This window comes from Myotis daubentonii, chromosome 2 (assembly GCF_963259705.1).
Source record: "Myotis daubentonii chromosome 2, mMyoDau2.1, whole genome shotgun sequence".
In the NCBI taxonomy this organism is placed as follows: Eukaryota; Metazoa; Chordata; class Mammalia; order Chiroptera; family Vespertilionidae; genus Myotis; species Myotis daubentonii.
Genome location: NC_081841.1, coordinates 72,005,574 through 72,026,764, shown reverse-complemented (window position 1 = coordinate 72,026,764; position 21,191 = coordinate 72,005,574). Strand labels below are relative to the sequence as shown.

At 34.7% G+C, this 21,191-nt stretch overlaps 1 protein-coding gene across 1 annotated transcript in view; it reads right to left on the bottom strand.

Moving 5' to 3' along the window:
- Positions 1-21,191, bottom strand: part of TRHDE (thyrotropin releasing hormone degrading enzyme) — a 394,910-nt gene that overhangs the window by 99,223 nt on the left and 274,496 nt on the right. The window contains exons 8-10 of the mRNA XM_059683656.1: positions 10,836-10,901; positions 10,023-10,210; positions 3,837-3,925 (exon numbers count right to left, since the gene is read on the bottom strand). Coding sequence (XP_059539639.1) covers positions 3,837-3,925; positions 10,023-10,210; positions 10,836-10,901 — 343 coding nt within the window. The remainder of the gene's footprint in view (positions 1-3,836; positions 3,926-10,022; positions 10,211-10,835; positions 10,902-21,191) is intronic.

The following is a 21,191-nucleotide window of genomic DNA, read 5'->3' as shown; positions in this document are numbered from 1 at the left end:
GTGTGTGTGTGTTTGTGTGTGTGTTTGTGTGTGTGTTTGTGTGTGTGTTTGTTTGTGTGTGTGTGTTTGTGTGTGTTTGTGTGTGTGTTTGTGTGTGTGTTTTTGTTTGTGTGTGTGTGTTTGTGTGTGTGTTTGTGTGTGTTTGTGTGTGTGTTTGTGTGTGTGTTTGTGTGTGTGTTTGTGTGTGTGTTTGTGTGTGTGTTTGTGTGTGTGTGTTTTGTGTGTGTGTGTGTTTGTGTGTGTGTTTGTGTGTGTGTTTGTGTGTGTGTTTGTGTGTGTGTGTTTGTGTGTGTGTTTGTGTGTGTGTTTGTGTGTGTGTTTGTTTGTGTGTGTGTGTTTGTGTGTGTGTGTTTGTGTGTGTATGTGTGTTTGTGTGTGTGTGTTGTGTGTGTGTGTTTCTGTGTGTTTGTGTGTGTGTGTTTGTGTGTGTTAGACTAAATAAACTTAGAAAAGAAAACCAAGCTCCTAAGGCACTTTGGGCAAGTTATCTCTCAAGCCTTAATTCTCTAGTTTGAAAAATAGGCATAAAAATAATATTCAATTTAAAGGCTTATGAGTTTCATATGAACCAATGCTTAAGGAAAGTACTACAGCATCATGCTATTTTTAATTTATAGCCAGTCAGCATGAAAGCTACTACATTTTAAATATATACATCCTCAGTATTGTCATAGTAAAAACAAAAGAGATGAATCCTTTACCTATTTTCAATTATTTATAAATTGGTTTTAAAACTTTTTAAGGCTAACTTGGAATTAATTAGATATTCATCCAAACAATATAAAAATTGAAGTGTCAAGAGTTTATTTATATCAAAGGTATACGATATATTATTTACCATGACTTTGCTTTAGTATCTTGTGAAGTTAAATCTATATTACTGATAATAAAAGTTATAATAACAGCCCTAGCTGGTTTGGCTCAGTGGATGGAGCATCAGCCTGTGGACTGAAGGGGGGTCCCAGGTTCGATTCTGGTCAAGGGCACATGCCCAGGTTGCGAGCTCGATCCCCAGTTGGGGGCATGCAGGAGGCAGCCAATCAATGATTCTCTCTCATCATTGATGTTTCTATCTCTCTCTCCCTTCCTCTCTGAAATCAATAAAAACATATTTTTTAAAAGTATAAAAACATTAATTGTTATAATTAAAAAGTGATTTTTAATCTATGTTGATAGGAATTGACCAGAATATTTTCTTAATATTTTAATAGATAAACAGCTTTCATTGACATTAGTAGACTATATCTGGTGAGGGGATATATAGTGTGGGACAAACGTAGGTCTACAGTTGTTCATATGGAAAACAATATAATAATTAATAAATAATAATGCAAGAATAAACTCTGTTTCATGTACTCACAATTGTAAACCTACTTTTTCCTGGCCCTGTATAAAAGAAGACAAGAATTTACAAACTGTTTTGCTAATCTTTTCCTAATGTCAGGGTTTTTTTTCCATCATCAATATGAACACCTTCAAGACAAAAGTAAACACAGAATAAGACTGAATGGGGAAAAAAGAAAGGCTGCCTTTCTTTTAGCTCCCTCTTAGAAATGCCAAGATTTATATTTTATGAAGTTTCTAAGAAAGATTTACTAGGGATGAGCCCACAAATTCCTCAACATGTTAACTGAGACAATGATCTATCAACCGGATGACTCTGCTATGTTTAATGGAAAATAACACATTATATTCTGCAGGTTGAACACTGCACAACTTCGGGGTTAGCAAGTGCGCCATTAATATCATAGCCTATGTAAATTTCATTTCCCAGAGTTATACACGGCTCAAACTATGTGGCTGTACATAACAACCATGTGTATTAACATAGATGACATTTTACACAAACATATGGTTTCAAGTATGTTGTTATTCTAGATTAGTACTGAAAGACTATAAATGAAAGCAACCTCTCAAATACAACAAAACTGTGGCTATCATTCAAGAAAAGTTGTGACACTATTCTGGATACTTCGTATGGAATAATAAGGTATCACAAATAACAGCATGGAAATAACTAGAGGTTTAAGGAAACAGACCTGGGAGAAGTCTCCAAAAAGAATCTGACTTGCTCTGAATCCCTGCACTGTCTAAAAGTAAAGTTTGGGGCTGAGTCTGATGTTTGGTCAATATCTTTGCACTCCTCTAACTTTCCCATTTTCATTCTACCTCCCAATGAGAAATGTGTTCCTTTATTTCTAAAAACTATTCTTTCTCATGTTCCTAGCAATCATATAAGCGGATGACTTTATTCTAATATTGGATCATCACAATAACAACCTACTGTTTTCACTCATCATTGCATAACAAATTATGTAGGTAAATAAAACAACTACATGGAAGGAAAAGAGAAGTATATAGACAAATAGTACAGCAAATGTGAATTCAGAATCATCATATAAATACTAACTCCAAGAATGAAAAGAATAGATTATAATAAACAATTCAAAATGAGAAACGCCATTAAGTTTTACAGTAAGCATTTCAACACATCACATATTAATGTTTTATACACAATATATATATGGAAGCACATATTTTCATAATATGTGATTATGTGATAATAAAATAACATGAAAATTTGAATACAAATTCAACTGGAAATACAAGTGTTTACATTTCTAGTAAATAGATTAGATTATGCTGTAAGAACATTTTCTTGTATGTGTATATGTATTTTGAGCACTTATGTTTCCCTTAGAAGACTGAAGTGAATAAATAGTAGTCATGTTGTTATTTATTTCGTTTTACCTCATCGTATTTAAATATATGTGGCTATTTAAAATTATGCCTCTGAAAGAGCAAAATAATATCAATAGGCAGAACATTTGACAGGAGTAAGAAAAGCAAAATGTTGACATACTTGACTATCTAAATCTAAATTAAACATTACATAAAGGGCGATAATTGGCTTTTTCTTTAATTAATGGAAAACAAATAAAAGAGACCCGTTTCTCACTCTAACATAAAAGATTTAGATAGACTTCAAGAAATAGCTTTCTCGCCCTAACCAGTTTGGCTCAGTGGATAGAGCGTCAGCCTGGGGACCGAAGGGTCCCGGGTTCGATTCCGGTCAAGGGCATGTACGTTGGTTGCGGGCACATCCCTAGTGGGGGCTGTGCAGGAGGCAGCTGATCGATGTTTCTCTCTCATCGATGTTTCTAACTCTCTATCCTTCTCCCTTCATCTCTGTAAAAAAAATCAATAAAATATTTTTTTAAAAAAAGAAAAGAAATAGCTTTCTGACAGTGCATTTAAATAGCTAACTATCTTGTTTGAAGATATTTAGAAACAATAGAATCTCATCTTTCTCTGCTCCCTGAGAGTTGACCCTACCTAGGGAATAGTTTAATGACCAATCAAGATCCCTTTCTATTGGCCCTATAATTGCTGAATTTTATGGAAAATGTTTCCTCACCCATTCTTTAAAGAGCTAGTCTTGTAAAGAGAAGATAGTAGGAAAATGGAATTTAAAATATGCCCTGTATTTTTAGTATTAGGTATACTGTTCTATTGGGAGTTCTGAATATCATTATAATTATAAAGTGATACAATTTGAAATAGCTAAAATTAGTACTATAAATACTTTTAAATTTTCTATTTACCATCAAAGACACAAATAAATTTAATAATTACATAGGCCAACTAAAATTAGTCTGAGTAAAAATTACACTATATTATACTTAATTTTGTAGATGTGATAATCATTTCCCTATATTCTACTCTAATCTGTTTTTATTCATATTTTTATATTAGCTAAAACCAGAGGTTAAGTTGTGAAACTTAAATCAAATAGTTCTAAAACCAAATAGTTTCTTGTAAAGTATATATTTTACCTGATTTGTTAGATACCCAAATAATTGCTTCTGGAGACATATGGCTTCTATTTCCTACCACAATAGTTAATGGAATCTGCCACAGGTAACTGCAAAATAAAAGAGAAGCTTTAAGAATAAAAACGGCTATAACAAATAAACAACATATACTTGGCACCTTCTTTGTGATCTGCATTATTCACTTTAGAGAAACTAAAAAAAATTCCCCAGTTATAAAAGTAAGGAGTGAGTCAAGAAGATGAATTCACTTTTTCAAAGCCACTAAGCAGACTTGGCCTCTAAAAGTTTTCATTTCAAGTTAAAAGGGGGACTCCCAACAAAACAATTTATCTTGGGAAAAAAAAACACACACAACAGATTTGCATTTTGCATTAGGAATAAAAAAATAGATAAAATCTATAAATCCGATCCACACCATATATTGATTAGTCTAAAAACAACACCTTTATACTTGTTCTGTATTAGACTAGTAGACATTTCAGTGGTTTATTCATTTACATTTCAACATTCTCATTTGTTTAGCTATTCTAAAAGATACTATTACCATATTTTTACCAAAAAAAATTAAAATATCACACCCAAAGCACAGAAACTGAAAAAGCAAAACTAATCAGATCCCTCTAAAATCTTGACCAGTATAAAGAATACTGTGGGGCACATTAATGCTCTGTTTTCTGAAATGAAATTTCCAAATTGATGTGTAAAATCATCCACTAACAGACAGAGATAAGTCATGAGTCTCAGCTATGAAAGAGAAGCAGTTTCTAGAATTTGAATTTTTATAGGATAAAAATTGAGGCCTATACTTGTACATGAAGTATTATTAAATTAATCTCAGAAGAGTAGCCAAAGACATGCTAGATGGTTTTTCAATCAGCTCAATTACTACATATTGTTTCTTTCTCTAATATAACCATATCTTTCTGACCTATTGTTGCACCATTAGCAACAGGGGTAGTAACAATATCCAGCATGGAAATATTTATTTTATTTATTTTATCTTTGATTCTATTAAATTTTATTTGGATGACATTGGTTAATAAAATAATATAGGTTTCAAGGGTACAATTCTATGATACCTTATAGGTGTATTGCATTGTGTGGCCGCAATCCAAAGTCAAAGCTTCTTCTGTCACCACATATTTGACCCCCTTTGCCCTTTATTGCCCACACTCCCTCCCCTCTGGTCACCACCATACTGTGGTGGTTTTTGTTTGTTTCCATGAGTGTTTGTTTGTTTTTTCTTGTTTTTTCATTTGTTGCTTTCAGTTTTATACTCCACGTATGAGTGAAATCATATGGTTCTTGACTTTTCTGTCTGACTTATTTCCCTATATTTTATTTTTAAAATGTAAAAAGAGATGCTGTGTGCGCTCCATAAGTGTGAGAGAACTGAGAATTTTTCAGGGACATGTCTGGGGTTAGATAACTAAAAACATAATGAACATGTGGGTTTTTCTTGGGGACCGGGGGTGAGAGGACAGGGGACTTCCTTAAAACCTGTCATGTGGAATTTAATTATTTTATCTTTTCATGTTTGCCATTCACAATGAGCAGAACTCAGTAGTAGAAAAAAATTACAAATGGAAGATTGAAAGAAGTTCATAATTTTATACCAACTGCTATCTCCAATATGGAAAGACAAAATAGTATGTTAAAGATTCTAAATTTTAAAATTACATGCTATGCTATTCTTAACCAGAGAAACATTTGTTTAAGTGTCAACTATGTGGAAACCTAATGCTACACTGTACAAGGTTCCATAAAATTGGTTAGGAAATAAACAATCTACAGTAGCCAAACATGTCTTGATATTTTTAGGTAGATGTGAATAAACACAAATTATGTAAGCTTTTTAACAAAAAACTCTAAGCTCCCAACATAATGTTAAGAATATGCCACATTCCCTATCCAGTTTGGCTTAGTGGATTCGGCCTGCAGATTGAAGGGTCCCAGGTGTGATTCCAGTCAAGGGCACATGCCTGGCTTTAGGGCAAGATCCCCAATGTGGGGCATACAGGAGGCAGCCAATCAATGATTCTCCATCTCTCATCAATGATGTTTCTACCTCTCTCTCCCTCTCCCTTTCTCTCTGAAGTCAAAAAAAAGAATATGCCACAAATATTTAATGATGGATTTACAATAAAGAAAACACAGAGAGTTGATATATTTATTTAATATTTATTTAGCAGCCATTCTCTTTTTAATTACTTGGAATAATTAGTTAAGAAACAACAATGTCTGACTGTGGATCTGATTGTAAATTTAAACTATGCACACATTTTCATACCCGAGATCTTGCAAAAAGTCTGAATATGAAAAGCACTCTATAAATTGCTCTGGAATTAGGTTGACATAAAATAAAAGGGGCCAAATAAGTCTATAGCTAAGACAGAGATTAACTTTATGCACTTGACTTTTTAGTTCATATTTCCCATATTCAGATGGGTCAACTAAATTGTGAACTCAAGTGTCAGTTAAAAGGCAAGAAATATATAAGGAAAAAGGAGAGAAATAGTTAAAATTAGAGATCTTAAAAATTCTCAAGGATCAACGTGTCTTTTTTATATGATGGTTATAACATGTTTGTGAAACATTATTAGCCCCTATTATAAAATAACTCATAATTTGCATGTATTTAAACTGTATTCTTCTAAATAACAAAACTAGAAATTATTATAATAATTGGTATATTCGAGCCTTGGCTTGTGTGGCTCAGTTGATTGGAGCATCATACCACACACTGGAAGGTTGTAGTTTGATTCCCAATCAGGGCACATGCCTAGGCTGTGGCTTGATCCCCAGTCAGTTGCATGAGGAGGCAACGAATCAATGTTTCTCTTTCACCTCAATGTTTTCTCTCTCTCCCTCCCCCCCTCTCTCTCCCTCCCTCCCTCTCTCTCCCTCTCTCTAAAAAATAATCAATAAAAACATACTTTTAAAATATTGGTATATTTGAGCTTTAGGAAAAATCTCTAAAGTATAGGAAAAAGAAATTCATATTAATACTGTCATGTTGCTACAATAAATTCCTCATACATATAGGAAACTTTCTAAGTGGTAGAAAGACATTGCATTGCATAACTGTTCAGATGCAAGAAAGTTAACTATAAGGTATTGGGATACAAGTGTGTATACACACACACACAACCAAAGTCTATACTTTTGTCACAAAGACAAAATAAAAATCTATAAATTACTAAGCATATCTGAAATTTGTATTCATTTCTGATTGCCGTGCTATCAAATACCAAATGTGATTTTTCATAACTTTCCAAACAACAAGTATTTAGTCTTTTTACAAATTTCATGGTAAATTATGTTATTTTATGATTACAACTTAAAAATCTGGAAGACAGGGAACACTGTTGAGTGAAGAGCTCTATGTAGTGTGCTGTAAAGAAATCTAAGACAATGTAAAGTATGTTACACTAAGCTGTATACCTGAAACCAACACAAAATAATATTGAAAGTAAACGTTGATAGAAAAATAAAATAATGAGACTTAATCTCAAAAAATAAAAGAAATCTAAGACTGCAGTGGTTTATGTATAGAAAGAGACAAGAAAAAAGTACTTGCGAAGTTACATTGGGACCCAGACGTTTAAGTTTAACTTAAATTTTAGTCATCTCATTTTATGTAGGGAAAAAAACATGCAAAAACACTAGAAAAAATTTATTTCAAAAGACTTCCAAGATTTTTTTTTCTTAAATAGTCCCTGGGACTATCTCTCTTCATCAGTAATTCACATTTTTTTATAATAAAGCAATGATTATTCTGATGATTAGGTTAAGGTAGAAAAGAATATGCACATATTTAGCTTGAGTGAGAAATATTTTCAAAATTGGTGACAAAAGAAGATTTGACTTTGGGTGGTGGGCACATGGTGCAATATACAGACCTTGTAACATAGAAACCCACACCTGAAACCTAAATGTTCATGTTGACCAGTGCCACCCCAATCAATTTAATAAATAAGTATTAAATAGTAAAGAATGGTACTGATATTAGTGAAGTGTTAGTGTATATGCCAAAAAGCTATACAAAAGTCATATAAATTCACAACTTCACAAATACCAAAATTCCAGCAAGTGTTTTACTCACTTTTACGTATCAACTAACTGTGCAATCATTAGTTATGTAAAGATCTTTCTGTGCTGTACTATAGCTATTCCATATAAAATTATAATTACTATAGACATTAAAACTGCCCTAGGCATGTTGCAGATATTCTAGTGTCTTCTGTAAAATTCAAGATACAGAATTGATTATACTGGCTCAGAAAATATCCACAAATAACAGGATTTAAGGCAGAGAGAAACACTATGTGTTATTACATCAACTTTTTGCATTGAATAGTAAAGATCTAGAAAGGCTATATGGAAAGGGCAGATAAAATTGGTATTAAAGTTTCGACCATGATGTTATAGTGAATTAAATTATCTATAATATAAAATTGAATTCTAAATTTTAACTGCAAGCCCTATTATTTCAAAATAGAAAATAATTTTTTAGATTAATAGGATGCCACGCATTACCTTACTCTAAATGTTTTATATGCCAAGTTCTTAGGGTTCACAATCATCTATCTGTATGACTTCATAACTCAAGCACAAGCAGAGCTCTATAGATGTCCCATAAAGTTCTATAGCCTGGGAGAAATTTTTCCTTTAAAGAGTCAGACTCATGGCTGATACATCTGATGCATGTTATATAGGTTGACAGAGTATTTTTGTTCAAAATGTGTCCTGTCATCTGCGTGTCCTTTTTGTTTTTCTGCACCAGTGACGCTTGTATCAGACTGATCGTTCTCAAAGGCATAGCTGAGTCTCTCTAATGTTGTCACAGTCAAGTAGTTTTTATGCACTTCTGGCAGGCCCAGGCTCTATGCCTAAGCAGTTTTACCCGGGAGCCAGACAGGGGGTGATCAGAACCAGTACATGTTCGCCATGAGGAATCCAGGCTGGATGAAGAATTGACAGAGTCAGACCCTGACAGTGTGACGGGTAATACATATTCCGCAGGTCTAGTTGGACTGCAAGGCCATTTGTTGGAGGCCAATATACATATTAGGTAGGAGATTTAAGACAATGTTTTTCTAGATGGGATTCCAAATTTAGTCACCAGAAGAAGCATTGATAAATTTCTCAATCACTTCTGCTGCAGCCCATCTTGGAGCTAGGCGACTTGAGAATGATTTCTGTTCTTCTTAGTCATAACCAAGGAGACTTAACCCACGCTGCATGTCTTCTAGATTCAAGTGGGTGGTAAAGCCAGACTCTTAATATTCCAAGGTAATAGAAGACAGCATGACCAACCTCATCCAGACACCTCATTTTATTAATTAATTTTTTACCTCCATCCCTCCCTGTCCCTCCAACCTCTTTTCAGGGCACCTAATAAAAAATGAAATTGAGTGTAAAGGTCTACGATCTTTCCTGGGCTCACCCTTAATAAGACACAAAACACTGAGAAAATGTAAAGAAAAAAAAAACACTTGGTGCTGAATCATCAGTAATTAAAGGAGAATTACAAAAGAAAGTTTAAGTATCAAGAATCAAATATTGAAGGGGGGATAATGTCAACACTAAAATAATTTTTAATAAAAAAATTCTATGTATGTTGTCTTTTTAGTGGTTTGAAACACTAAAAATGAAGGAAAAGAACGTATTTCGATACTAAGTTGCATTGATACTTAGACTATTTAGAAGTGAATCAAGTTTGAGTTTCTTTAGGTCAGACATTATTTAGTCTAGTGGGTTTTGTTTTTTCTTATTTATTTTAATTAGTCTTTCTGGATTGTTAGCTTCTGTTTTCATCTATTTTATTAATCACAGTTTGCTCACTTCCATTTAATTCACTTCAATGCATCTTTTTGAATTTAATTCAAAACATTTCCAGGGAAAAGGAAATAATCACACATTTTTAAAAATCATCATGATAATTTAAATTTTGTCTTCCTAAACAAAGTAACTTTGGTGAGCTATCATCTTGATGCTTAAAATATCTGGACAGGGGAGTAAAATCAGAAGCAAAATGAAAATACCATATGTAAATAAAGAAATCAAAGTATATTTTGCTTATAACATTTCAGAATACTGTCATCAATGCTTTTTAAAATATGAAAAATGCAAAGTGAAACTTAATAATAAAGACAATTTTTTCATGTAAAAGAAGTATTGTACCTGTTATTTTGAAGTGCAAGTGCTCTAGTTTTAGCACTGATGTCATAAATAAAATGTTGTTGGGTAATTATTATCCAATTTTCTGCTGTGGTATTTCCCAAGATGGTGATAACAGGATAACCCATCTGGAGTGTCCACTGGTCCATTACTTCTTGTATATTTACATATTTCCCATTCCTTTTTAAAGCCTTTATAACCAAATTGGTATAAATTAGTTTTATAAACATGAATTATAATTATCATTCAACCATTTTCATTTTTACCTTTATGATTTACCTAAATATGAAAACATTTAAAATCAGTGAAGCTAGTATAATGTTAGTAAAATTAATCTTCTTGCCTTAACTTACCTTCATGCATATATACATATATATGTATATATATGTATAAATATATATATACATATATATGTATAAATATATGTTTTACTTAATGGAAGATAAAACATTTTATTGGTAAAGGAAGTACTGGCACGATCATTAAGTATGTCCAGTATGTCCAGTATCAAATTTAAATATTTCTTATTCATTTACATATAAAAAACAATTTCTTTAAAATGCCAATATTTCTAACACCATATTAAAATTATATTTCAGAAGTATTGACATGTTTGAAAGTAGGCAAGACATATTTTACTATCATTTATAGTTTAAGTAATTTTAAATACTATTCTCTTTAAAAAATATATATATAATACATATCAAAATTAAACAAAAAAGCAATATGAGAAGTATAAAAAAATTGTCAGTGACTTATAAACTCAATTCAAGTATTCAAGAAGAGGTATTGGTATCCAAGCTTCCTATACGTTACCTCTGAAAGTGTATTCCAGAGATCATTTCTGGCTGCATTGCCATATTTATGAATGGTTAAATAATCCTACAAAGAATGCAAAAATGTAATTACAATTCAAAGGCTAAGCAATTTTCAGTAAACACATTCATTTCTCAATTCAATTAATCATTTTCATTTGTTGGAATTGCATTAACAAGAAAGACATGCAGAAAGATGAAGAATTTCATTTTTAAATATCCCAAAATTATTTAACTACAGTATACTTCTTAATTAAGTCATTAAACAATATCTTAAAAATTATTAATCTCTTAAAATTATTTTCATAGGCCTGATCTCTCTTTATGGATTTCCAGGTTCAAAGATCTTCCTCTAATTTAGCAAGTCAACTTTGGGCAATTTTGAAGAAACTATACCTTCAGTGAAATATATTAGGTAAAACTTTCTTATAAGGCTTTCATGTTCAAGTGCTAAAAAAATCATTTTTGTTTTACGGAATAAAAAATAAAAAAGAGCCCATCCAGTGTGGCTCAGTGGTTGAGCGTCCACCTATGAACCAGGAGGTCATGATTCAATGAGTCAATTCCCTGTTAGGGCACATGCCTGGGTTTTGGGCTCAATTCCCAGTAGGGGGCATGTAAGAGGCAGCCAATCCAAGATTCTTTCTCATCATTGATGTTTCTAGCTCTCTCTCCTTCCCACTTCCTGTCTGAAATTAATAAAAATATATTTAAAATAAAATAAAATAGAACCTGATTGATACAAGCAGATGTGAAGAGGAACTGCTTTGTGAAAAGAGGGATGATTATCTTCACAACCTGTCAAGTTCCCTAGTCTTTCTGCAAAGAGCAGGCTGCCTAATACAGAATGATACATACTTATTTCCATGAGTCTGAAACACATACTAACATTTAACAAGAAAAAGTCAATCCTACATTTATTTGATATTCTGGGGCTTGGATTTCCCATTTCCCATTTTCAATCATGTGAAGTTAAACCTACACACTTTCCATCTGATTCATGTCTGCTCTCTTCTGTGAAGCATGGTTTATGTCACTGTGAATGCGCTATTTAGTTATGGCTCCTTGGCATTATGTTTTTTTCTGAATCCAAAGTAGGAAACAGTGTTTTATTTTATAAAACGGAGAGTCCCTTCCTTCATTTGAAATTCCATCATCTCTTCTAGATGTAGGTGGTAGACAAAATCCTAATTTACATCACAGTACTGAAATTAAAAAAAAAAATGCTGACTCCTTACAGTACTTTATTTAGAGTGGAATACTTTGGGGATAAAGTTGAGAAAGCAAATTTTCTGAAATACAAATTATAGCACCTGTGACATATTCAGCCTTGTTGGAAACTCACAGCCCAGCAAACAGCCACTCCCACCTAATCAGACTCCTAGCGATGCAATGCCCAACACTAGCTTCCAACCGCAAATACATCATCATCTTCAGGCACTGTGGATAACTTTGTTGAAAAAACACATCTCTGAATACCCAATCTGAATCTCAATATTGACTTTGAATGTGCCATAGAAGGAATTTTCAATTTGAACCCAGGGGCCTGGATTAAAATAAATCATTTCAGACTTCATTGTCAGAATTATCTTTTATGCTTTTGCAGCAGTTACATGAATACATTTGAGAACATTGGGAATTATGAAACATAAATTTGAATTTTATTTTAGTGATGCTATAATAAAGAGTATTAAAATTAGAACTATGATTGGTTTCAGTTTATGAACAGTGCTACTAGGATAAACCAAAATAGGGAACAACGGAATACTACATGGACCTTGAGAGTTCAATATATAGCTACATAATTCTCTTCTATGACAGATCCTAATAACACCACTGTTCATGGTATGAGTTGACCTTGACCCAATATTGATCATCAAGTGGATCTCTTAGTTCCCTCGCCAATCCAGAATGAAGTGCAAATTCACACTGCAAGCTGAAATGGCAACTCCCTGGACACAGGAAACAACTCCCACTTACCCACCTCAATATTAAGGGCAACAGCATGTCTTCTTGGATTCCCAGCAGTCCCAATGTTTGGGTGTTATTGGAACTCTACCTAGGTCAACTTTTTTTTCTCCCCAAAAAGCCCCAAATGTTTTCATTAGTTATTTTAGCCTTCCTCTTGCTAAAATAACTAATGAAAAAGAGTCATATTTTAAATTAAGGAAATTTTGCTTTGTCTTTGTAGAATTACAAAATAACTTAGAGAATCGTGAACATGGTCTTTTGATAATCAATCATTTATGTATTTATTCATTACACAAAATGTATGGCTCATGGAGCTTTCTGGGTGCTGGGGAAATAGTGATGGCAAAAAGGTTATGGAGAACAACTGCAAATACTGGGATGTGATTTGAGGAGAAAGGTTTCTGTGACCGAAAATTCAGAAGTCTTGGTACAATAACCACTTGACAAGTTGAAGTCAAACATTTGGTGTATGATTAGATAAGATTTCAATTTCCTTTCAAATCTACAATGAATATGGAAGTAGCTGGAGTTAAGAATCAAAAAGAGAAATTTGTTTATATTATATGTATGAAAGTCAATCAACATTTTGGAGAATTGACATTTTGATATAAAGTAGAAGAATGTTTTAATATTAACTAAAAAATTGTGTGTTTGCTACACAAAATATTTAACAAACAACAGAATTGTTGAAAAGAATAAAACAAAGATGACCCCTAAGATATTCTTAAGGGGCATAATCAATGGTCCTTAAAAGTGAAAAGCATATTAAGCAACAGCATATTCTCATACATAAAAGGCAGGCTATAGCAATGCTGACCCACACTCAGACCTGGCCTAGGGCAGAGGAAAGATGGAATTTCTTCCTGGGAATCTCATTTTAAGAATTAAGAAAACTTTCCCTCGAATGCTGCATCAAACTTCCCATGTTTCCCATGTTTCAGAAGGGCATCATGTGCTCTAACAGAAATCTGTTCATGAAGTATTAGGAAGACCTGTGTTGGGCCAACAGAAGGCAGGAGACCCAGTCCTGTGAAGTATGTGGTTGTATAATAGAGGGTGAGAACCTGAACAAAATCAGAAAGAAGAGGAGACTAGCTTATGGGTAAACCACCTACACTTTTCTCCAAGGAGATGCAACTCTGGGCCTCAGTGATGCTGGGAAGCAGGGTCCGTTCTACTTGTAAGACTAGTCTAGGAAATGCCAGGTATAGTCGGACATTGATTTCTCTGACTATGTGACAAGGAGGTTGAAGCAGGGGTGTGAAATATTGTTTCTTTCTGTTAAGAATAAAAGTTCCTCAAAAATTTTGTAGTCGGTGTATTTCACTCTGTTGGCTTTCCAGCATTTAAACACCACTTTTATATGAGGCAATAACTCACCATGGATTCTTGGAAGAAAGTGAGGGTTCTGCCTCTCACTTGAAATGAAAGGACCAGAATCCTATATAATAAAAGCCTAATATGCAAATCTACCAAACAGGGGGCAGGTCTGGTGGGCAGGTGGCACCAGGCCAGCCAAGGTAGGTGCCACGGGTCACCTCCCACAGAGGGAGGCCAGACTGTGGGTTAGGCCTGCTCCCTGGACATCCCCCAAGGGCTCCTGGTCTGCAAGAGGGCACAGGCAAGGCTGAGGGACACCCCCAACCCCGAGTGCACGAATTTTCGTGCATCGGGCCTCTAGTTCTAAATATTCCCTCTCCACTCTCCCTGGCTATAGCATTGGCATGTCCCCTAGCCTCAGAGAAGTCAACATTCCCATTGGGACTATGAACCCTACAGGATCCAAGAAATAGGAATAGTTGAAAGATTGTTCCCTATGATGCTGACAGTGAGGTTCCAGGGGTAACCAGCCGCGCTGATGGTACAAGTGAACCAACCAGCCTGTGGCACAAGCTTGGCTGCATTTCTTAAACTCAGAGTCTCCCTTAGTTCTTATTATCTGTTTTCTAAGCCTGATCCTCCAGTCTTCCCAGTGATTCCAAGAGCTACCCTACATCCTGCCAATAAATTTCTTCCTGCTTAATTTAACTAGTTTGTTTCTGTTGCTTGCACCACCCAAACTCCAACTTATACAACACTAATGATTGATATACACAAAATAAAGACATTTTAAATTTTAGTTAACCCCAGAAAGAAAAATAGAAATTATTTCTCACAACTTTTACGAAATGAAAAAGAAAGAACACCTAGTTCTATTTAGTAAATCCACTCTGTTTTCAATGTACTATGAACAGTAAGTATTGGAAATAGAGGTAGATACTTAAATTTAAAAAGAGAGGTAGACAAGGAGGTTGGAGAAAAAGGAATGAAAGCTCCACAGACAGGAATGCATGTGAGTAACAATGAAAACAAAACCATGCTAAATTTTTGTCTTAAAGCTCTTAGAGTAGTTTTTAAACTGAGAACCATAAGCTCTCAAATTAAATGTTTGTGTGTATATTATTACAGAAATTCGTGGACAACAAAAGCAGGTTAAAAGCTACCAGATTACATCAATGTCACACAAGGATTGGATAAAACCCATGTGCAGCCCGGCCCATGCACTTCAGAGCATGTTTCCATATTCCCTGACCTTCAGAAATAGAAGCAAGGAGACTAAAACAATGACAGATAAACAACTAACTCAAAAAAGCTAAACTACAGGTCAATATATTATTTTGCTAGATACCTGAAGACTATTTGGAGATTATGAGATTAAGTAAAAATGCAAAGAAAATATTTAAAAAGCACTATGCAAAATAAATGAATATTTAAATTTTCATTCTATTAGATAAGAACTAAGTATAAAGAGATATAAATAATTATTTGACATTTATTATTAAATTATAACACGTTTCCAAGTAAGAAACCCAGTAAAATAGGAACAATGACAAATTTTTTGAGGTATGGGAGTTTCTGGACATCAGACACAATAAAAAAGAGGTGAAATTTATAAAAGAAAGTTATTTGAATGGATAAAACAAAAATAGTTGAAAAGTCAGTTATATCATTGTTTGCATGCCATTTTTATTTCTATTTTTAAATGTATATTTAACCTAAATTGACTTTTAGAAGTTGCTTACTTAGATATAGCTATATTCAGATATTTCTCTAGGAACAAAAAGTCATTTTACATGGTTTAAAAATCCATTTCTCCACCTAATGAGTGCAAATTTTATAAAATCAGTAGATTTTCTTAAGGTGTTGCTAAATACACCAGGTAATAAAAAAATCGAAGTCAAAAATTAATTTTTTAATTTAGCTGTTAGCACGTGAAAGATTTTTTGTCTTAAGTTAAAGGCAATGGCATACTCTCACATCAGTTTTGTTTTTTTGTTTTTTTTTCACATAACTCTTATTTAGTAATTACAGATCTTGCCATCAATGCTGCAACACGCAGGAGCGTCACCAGAGGCGAGATATTGCCACTGTTGAATTTGTATTCTCTTCCAGAACAACCTGACAGGGTCCTATGCCTGTCAGTGAAATACTGTGCATGTAAGTCTATAGGAGTGTTCTGGGGCACTAAAATATCCCCACCTCTCACTTCTGCTGCTAGCTCAAAATATTCCTGAGACATAAAGTGACTCTATTGGTGAAACTGAAGTTTGTGAATTGCTTTTTCCAAATGCCCTGGTAAAGGGGCTTTGACCACGGCATGCTCACAAAATAGGTAAATTATATTCTAGCTGGTAAAAATACACTGCCTCTTATAAGTGAAGATGCCCGCTGACTGCAGGGCACGTACAAGAAGTTCCCCACTCCCACTCCTTCTTTCCTCAGCCCCCGTGCTGAGGACTAGTTGAGAAGAACATGCAACTCAATTGAGAAAGAAGTGGTGCGTATATTCAGAAAAGCTAAAGGATTCAGGCTGACCCTGTGCCGAGCCAGCTCAGGCAAGGCTTTGAAAGCCTGAGTGAGGGCGGCGAATGGATGAAGAAATGAGAGACAAAGAGAATAGGCTGGGTCCTTTAGGTGGATCTTCTTGTGCCTCGCTGAGGCCACAGAGAGAGATCCAGAGGCAAGCTGAGCCTTTATTTTATAGCCAGAGGTAAACAAGGTAGTGGTCACCTTAGTCACCATAATTACAATGTTCACCATAGTTACTTGTTTTGGCAGCACTTGCTACATCTCCAACAGCCCATTAGCTACCCAGATAAGATACAGGGGCATCATAAGGTCAAGCCTAATTATGCTAAGAGGACTGTGCCCTCTAAGCTGGGACTTGTTTGTGGCTTTGCCAACAGGTCAGTCTGAGGCTTAACCCTATAGCTGCGCCCTACATGACGCTAAGAAGCCCTGTGATCTTGGGTAAGGTATCTATTTTTGTTAACCCTTAATTTCTTCAACTAGAAAGAGTAGATAACATAGCACTTGAGAAAAATGTTCACAGAAAATGACATAAAACAAGTGAAGCACTTAGAAAAATACCCGCCACACAAAGAACCCAAAAAATTCTAGTTATTTTAAGACCAAGCTCAAGGGGAGGGTGCGGGGGGAGTTGAGTCAGCATCTTCATCTTCAACCTTACCTCCAAGAGAAGCCAAACTTTTCTAGAAGCCCAAAGAAGGGAAATTATATGAACTTGAGGTGTGGGGAGAAATCAAATCAATTTTTGAAAAAGTAAAAATGCAAGAAATTGAGACCAACCCTTCTTCAGACTTGAGGAAATCTTAGAAACTGTATCCCACCCAAATCAGGGGGGGGGGAGAGTTGGAGGGCTCTGCCAGTTGTGGGGTGTAGCACCTTGTGTTTCAAAGAGATGTGATGGACTAGGGGCACTATTGCTCATGGAATGGGAGACTTATCAGACTCTTCAGAACAAAATAGCCATTCCTGATTTAGTAACAGAGCAATAAAGACACTAATATTCAAGTAACCAGAAAGGCAAGGCTTGGACAAGATAAAGACTAAACACTCAAGCGATATGCACTATCTTACTTCTTTCCAGTTCACTCATCAGCCCCCTTCATGAAATCAATATGACTGCCTATCAGTGAGGATTGGAACAGAGGGCTCTTTACCATATGTTTTGGATTGAGAAAAGTTCCCAGAAATATTCTCATATTAATGGCCATGACATAAGAGAATTCAATACAGGCAGATTAAATTTCCTATATGCTCAGGAGCATATGGGTTTGCTTTATTCAGTGCTAAAATTATATATATATATACTTGTTAATTTATTATTTACTGGTAACATTAATATTTTTCTTCCAGATCCTTTCTGTCTTTGTTTTTCTGATTATTCAGCTTATAGTTCATAGTTCATCTTAATTCCTAGCAAACAGCCTCTTCTCCTTTGCAGCTCTGTCCAATTATCAGAGCTGGCAAAACCCCAATTATGGATGAATTCAAGTGTTTGCCTCCTCCAAACCTGCGCAGCTGAGCATCACAGGAGAAAATAATGCAATAGGGCAGTTTAATTTCATTACAAATGTATAATCACCAAACTCAAATAGGCACTCAATACTGCCATGCCTTTCTACTCTTCCTAACCACTCTTCAATCTTCAAATCTCTCTACCAGCCAGCATTACCTCACTTTCAGCTACTGACCTTTCTTCAAGGGACACTGCACTGAAAAAAATAGAATTCATCAGAAAGTAACTTCCTCATTTTCCCATTTACAAATCTCCAAATTAACTGGGAGTGTATCTCCTGTCAAAAACCATTCCTTTTACCTTCTCAAGGACCAATGTCCTAATTATGTCTTCTCCAGAGTTATCCGACTCTCCTTCTCCTCACTCCTTCTCTAGCTGGGCCTAAGACTAGTACAACTGTCTCCCATCTTTAAAAACAAGAGGGAAGGTTCCTTAACCCTTATCTACCTCTATCCACCCTGTTTTTCTGATCCACTTTCTTGGCCAACTTCTTTAAATTTTATTTTACATACACTGTATTCACTTAAGCATTTTTCTATTCATTCTTCCACTGAAATCAATACATTTGCCAGCTGCCAACGGAACACTCCTGTCTTTATCCTGCTCTGCTTCTCAGTTGCACTTAACCTCATCGATCATTTTCTGATTCTTTAAATAAGCTTTTCTCTTGACATGAGCGACACCACGCCCTGGGTATTCTGCCTGAGCCTCCAGCTGTTCTACCTCAGACTCTTTTGCAGGCCCCTTTCCTTTCCTCAACTTCTAACTGCTACAGCCTTTCAGGTTTTGGTCCCACGCCTTCAACCCAGAAACCTCGGAATCATTCTTGGGTACCTTTTCTTCCTCACTTCTCATACCACATTCTTCACCCAATCTTCCCTTGGGTCCATTTAATTCTACCTTCAAAAACATTTTGAATCCACCCATGTCTCTGTATAGCTACTGACTAAACCTCCATCATCTCTTATCTCAATATTGACATATCTTCCAAATTTTATTACCTGATTCCCCTCTGGGGATTCTGTGTGCCCCGATCCTAATGCATTAATACAAATAGCCAGGTAACTGCTTTAAATATAAATAGAACCATGTCACATTCCAGTTTTATACTATTTAATAACATCCCATGGCACTCACAATAAAACCCAGCCTTCTAACACAGTCTTCTTCAGCACTACTGATTGGCTCCTGCCTCTAATGCTCTCTCCTCCCTTGTCTTTACTGAGCCTCTTCATCCACAGCTGGAAATTTTATTTTAAATACACTGGAAATGTTCAGTTCTTTGTCTCAGCCCTTTGCACAAGCCCTTCCATCTTCCTTGAATGCTCCACTCCTCACCCAGCTCTTCCCCATCCTCAGACCTAATTATACAAGCTTCTTCCCAAGAGAGATCTCCTAAACACCCAACTAAAGTTCCCCTACCCACCCACCTAAATGGTCTCACAGAGCATCTTACTGTTTTTCTCCCTAGCATTTATTATATTTAATAAATATGTAGCCCTGACCGGTTTGGCTCAGTGGATAGAGTGTTGGCCTGCAGACTGAAGGGTCCCAGGTTCGATTCTGGTCAAGGGCATGTACCTTGGTTGCGGGCATATCCCCAGTAGGAGGCATGCAGGAGGCAGCTGATCGATGTTTCTCTCTCATCGATGTTTCTAACTCTCTATCCCTCTCCCTTCCTCTCTATAAAAAATCAATAAAATATATTTTTTAAAAAAATTAAAAAAATAAAAATAAATATGTATGTAGTTGTTTTTCATATTCAAAGTTAACTTTATCCTATTATATGATTCATGAGATCAGGGCCATATTTGTTATGTGCAGAATGCCCTGAATACCTGGTGCTTACATGGTGCCTACATAGAATAGGAATGCAATAAGTATGTGTGGAATAAATGAGTAATTGAACATGTCTGATGGATAAACAACGTGGACTGCAGACATGAAGTTAAGCAGAGCTGGGGTAAGAACAAACAATAGTGCAGGAAAGGCCTGAGCAGGGTGGAGGGGGTCAATGGTGGGGGTAGGGGGAGGAGGAGACATTTGTAATACTTTCAACAATAAAGCTATGAAACAGGGGAAAACAGAAGGAAAAAAATCACAATTTTGGTTTACTAGCACAAAGCATCAAGAAAAGATTTTCACACTAAAATGAGTTATTCTTCTTAAGGGAAAAAATTATCTGTAGAATAATCATATGGAGATACCTTGAGCAAAGGAATAAAGGTAAATAAAGGAGACTGGTTGTAAATGGATATCAAATTTTTTTGTGTGTATCATACTAACTCGGAGCTCTCTCTTCCGTAGACAGAAACACAGAGGTAAGTCAAAATGGAGTTTTGAATGCACTTGAACCTTTTTCAAGATCGGTTCCAAATATATTACTTACGATAGGTATTTACAACACTTCTGTTAAACTACTAGTTTATAACATGTGGTTTTTCTTAATAATTTTGACATTTAGCTATTACAGGATAAAAAGAATTTGTGGTAAGTATGTTAAGGTTCATTATTTTTATTATCATTTATACAGTTATAAAAATGAGTAAAATATCCATTTTTAAATGGGTATAACATGAATAAATATCTCAGACAAGTATAGGTGAAATGCAAGGTAATATATAAAAAATGTTCAACCTCATTTTAATAAAAATATATACACTTAAATAACAGGGTAATTTAAAAAATAAATTTGTAAGAAATTTATTTTTAAAATGTGTAAGTCTCAATGCTGTTTGCTTCATGTATTATAAAAAGAGAACTTTCAAGTTTTATCTCTACCATTATATATTGGCTTAACATTTTGAAAGAAAAATTAATAATCAAAGAGACAACCAAAAATATAATAAGAAAATTGATAAAAGAGTATTACACTGTTGTTTATTTAACAAAAACTAAAAAGCATTCTAGTGTTCACAAACAAAAAAACTAAGTATATTATGGTACACCTATGCCATCTCACTCATATTAACCTATGTAATAAAATTACCAAACAAATATGAAAATATGAGTAACTAGGGGGGA